This window comes from Belonocnema kinseyi, chromosome 2, assembly GCF_010883055.1.
Source record: "Belonocnema kinseyi isolate 2016_QV_RU_SX_M_011 chromosome 2, B_treatae_v1, whole genome shotgun sequence".
NCBI lineage: Eukaryota > Metazoa > Arthropoda > Insecta > Hymenoptera > Cynipidae > Belonocnema > Belonocnema kinseyi.
The window spans coordinates 35129552-35134491 of NC_046658.1; the positions used below are offsets into that span (position 1 = coordinate 35129552).

General features: G+C 33.8%; 1 protein-coding gene across 1 annotated transcript in view; it reads right to left on the bottom strand.

The window, feature by feature from the left end:
* Positions 1 to 4477, bottom strand: part of LOC117167884 (lebercilin-like) — an 18645-nt gene extending 14168 nt beyond the window's left edge. The window contains exon 1 of the mRNA XM_033353119.1: positions 4283 to 4477. Coding sequence (XP_033209010.1) covers positions 4283 to 4342 — 60 coding nt within the window. The 5' untranslated portion in view covers positions 4343 to 4477. The remainder of the gene's footprint in view (positions 1 to 4282) is intronic.
* Positions 4478 to 4940: the final 463 nt, after the last annotated feature.

The window sequence follows — 4940 nt, forward strand, 5'->3', positions numbered from 1 at the left end:
AAAAATATAAATTCAACAATGTCTTCATAAACCTACAAGGGCCCTCCCACTCCTCGAAAAATATTTTATATCCCGTTCTTCCATGCGGCGGCTCAATTACTGATTTAACATGAACTGTGAGATATTTCTAAATATTAAGTAATTGTTCTTTTCCTTAATTCAAAAATGTCAAATTGAAGGGTTTAAAAATGGAATATATTGGACTAAAATAATATTTGAAATTTAGTATGAATATATTACTTTTAAGTTATTTTAAAATTAAAAATAGTTTATAAAGTTTCAAACGGGCGTTTACATTTATTTAACTAATAAGACTTTCCAATCGAAAGAGCTGACCAACGAAAAAAGATGTTTTATCCGAAATCTTCGATTTCAAGCGCTTTAAAATTTAAATTGTTCAAGTCTTTAAAACTGCATTTAAAAAATCTTTGAATTAAAATGTATGCCTGAAAATTAAAATTTTAAATGGAGAATTTTTTAAAGTGAAATATTGTTTAATTAAGCAAATCAAAGTTTGACAGCACTTTTTTTAATTGTAAAATACCCGCTCAAAAAATAAATTAACTTTCGTTTGCCGGTCTCATAAAATTCCCGGTTATTTCCCAGTTTTTCCGGTTTCACGGTCCAGCGGCCACCAGCGCCGTACTTCTTCCGTGATGATCAAGAGAGGCACGTTACTGTGAATGGGAATCGCTACCGCTCAATGATAACCGAATATTTTTGGCCCGAATTGGATGATATGGACTTGGATAATATGTGGTTTCAACAGGACGGCGCCACAAGCCACACAGCGAATGTCACAATCGATTTATTGAAAAACAAATTTGGTGAGCGTGTTATCTCACGAAATGGCCCAGTCAATTGGCCGCCTCGGTCGTCCGATTTGATGCCTATCTTGGTCTATGCCAACCAGCCAGCGACGATTGATGAACTTCGTACGAATATCGTACGTGAAATTGCAACAGCATCGGCCGAATTATGCTTGAAAACCGTCGAAAATTGGGTTCAGTGTCTGGACTTCTGCAAGCGTGCCCGTGGTGGTCACGCAAATGAAATCGAGTTCCATACATAATGGCATCGAATGTACTTACACATGAATAATGAATTTCATTTATATCCAAAACCTATATCTATATATGGATATAATGATTTAAAATGTTCTGAATGCATATAATGCTTTGAAGCAATACAGAAATTCTGTGACTTATTTATACTTATCACCCCTGAATCAACTCAAGTATCTGTTTTTAACTAATTTATTCAATATATTTTTTACCAAAGCAGTATTTGACACACAGTGGCACACGATTTTCCTTGATGAATGGATCACTGCGGTTCTCCAGGCGCTATAGCATAACCTCCAAACTAACCTTTCTTATCTTTCTTAGTCGCCAGTGATAATGCATGTCAAAGTCGCAGTATGTCTCTGATGTTACAATATTGGCATTTAAAAAAATTTTTAATAAATTTATAAGCAAGGATAATTTAAATTTCTCGAAATATTTACAATTTTACTTAAAATAAAATCGCAGTATTGCCAGCGCAGTGATTGGAATACCACAGTAGTTGGCGCGCAGTAAATCCTGCAAACCCGCAGTAATACCCCCACAGAACTTTTTTTTTTATATTCGCATTTTTCACGTAAATCTGCATTCTTTTCAGAGTTTAACGACTGAATTATATTAATTGAATGTCAAATATTGATTCACGCATTAATGCCTGACGAATATGAAATTCAAACACTTGTTTTTATCTTCAAAAATCGTCTTCATTTTCTGTCCGCACCCTAATAGCACGGAACGTTCCGGGAACGTGCCACTGGGACCTGTAAGGAACGTTCCATTATTGTTATTTTTAATAACAATTATCTCGTAAACCGTAAGAGATAGGTAAAAAAAATGTCATTTTTGAGTTTTGAGTTCCCCCTAGTAGCACAGAACATTCCATTAACGTTCTTGGAACGTTCTGCGGGAACCTTCGGAACGTTACCTGAGTGTGTAAAATGTCCGCCACTTGGAAACGTTCCAGGAACATTCCACTGGAACGTTCAAAGAATAAATTATTGTTATTGTTATCATTATCAATGAATATCCGATAAACCGTAAGTCATAGGTCAAAATTAATGTCAGTTTATGATACAGATACAATATTACAATGTAGTATATACGGTACTCAAAACTCAAAAATGACATATTTTTACCTATCTCTTACGGTTTACGAGATAATTGTTATTAAAAATAACAATAATGGAAGGTTCCCCACAGGCCCGAATGGAACCTTCCCAACCGGCGGACATTTTACATGCTCAGGACACGTTCCTGGAACGTTCTGAAGGTTCCCGCGGAACGTTCCGTGCTATTAGGGCCGTGTATACTACATTGTAATATGCCCAGTAATAAGCGTTGAATTAGAAAAATTAAGAATTTGTATTCCTATGAATACGCGATTTTTCCTCCGTCTAAAAATTCCCCAACGGGAACAGAAAAAGTCCAAATCCTATTCCTCTAAATCGACTTAGTACAATTTAACGAAAGAATTAATTTAATTTATTTTTCATTATTAAATCTTTTTAAAACCTCTAAGTTCGATAAATATTCAAATTTATAATCATTTATATTTTAATAATTTATTTATACGTTTTAAAAAATGCATTTAAGAAAGCTATTGGGGAATAGAAGACATCTCTGTGAGGTGTATCTGTCGGTACAATTACAAGGAATTAAATATATTAAAAACACGTTCTCTTTTGGGGAATAGAAACCTATGCGGCGGGCGCTGTGTAAATAGAAATAAATTAGTTTCTGACATATCCTATTCTTATAATTACATTTTAGGCAGATGGAAAAATCGCATATTCAAAATAATTGAATAATATTCACTTTTACGCTGAAATCTGAAAATATTAATTTTTCTCTATTAAACGCTTACTACCGGGTGGCATCAATGTCATAAACTGACATGAATTTTAACCTATCACTTCCGGTTTATCGGATATTCATTGATAATAATAACAATAACGATAATTTATTCTTTGAAAGTTCCAGCGGAATGTTCCTGGAACGTTCCTAAGTGGTGGATTTTTTACACGCTCAGGGAACGTTTCGTGCTATTAGGCAGTAATACCCACACTCACCTTACTTTCATCAAAAGTGTACTACACACTTCACGAGTTGTCAACCCGTCGATGCACACACAAATGCACACACACACATTTATATATGCAGTGAAACCTTTCAATACCGTTCCCTTCTATAGCCCTTCCAAGAATCGACGCCGCGCCACAGATAGGTGTAACAGGAGTTGAGCGGGTGCGCGAGGCCTGCGGTTGTGACTCAGGCGAGCACTCAGCCGTGAACAAACAAAAGCGGAGCAGGGTATAATGAGTTATAATATACCATATTATAATGTAGTATACACGGCACTCAAAAATCAAAAATGACATCTATTTTTACATGTCTCTTACGGGTTACGAGATAATTGTTATTAAAAATAACAATAATGAAAGGTTCCACACAGATCCCAGTGGAACGTTCCATGATAATAGGGTAGGATGTGCTATGTTAATTTTACAAGACATCTGGGGAGAAAAAAATTTTATGCAAATAAGAGTGGGGAATAACGGACTTAAAATAATATTTATTATAAGACCATACGCATGATAATCAGAAAATGAATAAAAATCCTATAAACTAAGACAGGAACAGTACTTTAAACTAACTTTATTTTTGAACATCAAAGTTGTGTATAAAATGAGAAACTGACAAATTTGGAGATAACATTTGAATAAAGAACCCATCTTTAAAAGTTCATATTCAAATATTCGTTAAATGAATAACATTTCTTTAATAAATTATTTCGTCAAATGAATGCTTTCAAAACATTTTTCGAAACTTCAGTAAAAATAAATTACGGAAATTTTGGTCAAAATCAAGTTAAGAAGAAACAAGGACTGCACCATACATTATAAAATAACGATATGCTATATTACGACAAAAAATCTTTGTATTTCTTATTTCTGTTTCATTCATTTTTGACAGAAATTTTCTTAACTGACTTTTTGCTCCGAAAATTTATTTAAGCCGATTTTTCTATCAGCCCTTCAACAAAAAGCCGTATCAAATCAAGACTAAACAAACGAAACATAGCCTATATCCATATATACTAGAATAAAGAATGTCGAAATTCGACATCGAAACAATTGAAGAGCAGGCATGATTTTAAACAAAAGTGTATATTATAGAATAAATTAACAGCAGTTATAGCTTTTTTGACTAAAACTTACTTTGCGCAGCTCAGACATTTCGTTTAACATATCTTTTAGATCAGATGAAAATTCAGTCATCCTAATTTGGTAAACTTTCAACGTCAATATAGAAAGTGGAATCTCATATCCATACAGGTAAAAACAAAAGAAAAAATATTAAGATTAAACAGGAAGAAAAAAATAACGAGTCCACAAGTCTCTTACAGTATCACCACGCTTCGAACAAATAATTCAATTTCGTTTGAAACATGAAGGTTTTTTTATACGCATTTTATACTCGTCGAATCGACTTCTGATTGGTTAACAGGTAGTTAATTTTCAAGACGAATTGAAAAGATGAAATATTTCAATAGCACATAACCTCAAATATATCAACGATTTTAAGTTAAGAATTTCATCCTCCAAATCGACAGTCTGATTGAAATAATGTTCTGAGCAGGATCTGATTAAATTTTGGTTTATTTCAATTTCAATGCCCTTTTCAAAGCTTTGCTTGCCGGCAGTGGCAGGCAGCCTGCCTGCAAAATTCCACAAGAGTTAAGGAGTAAGACGTTTCTGATTCTCCTCCTAGAGAATCTAGAATCTAGAATTGCCTTGAATCTAGAAACTGCTCAGTGATTTTCATTTTTTACTTACTTATCAGTTTCCCGCCGTAACATTTAACTGAAATTATCCA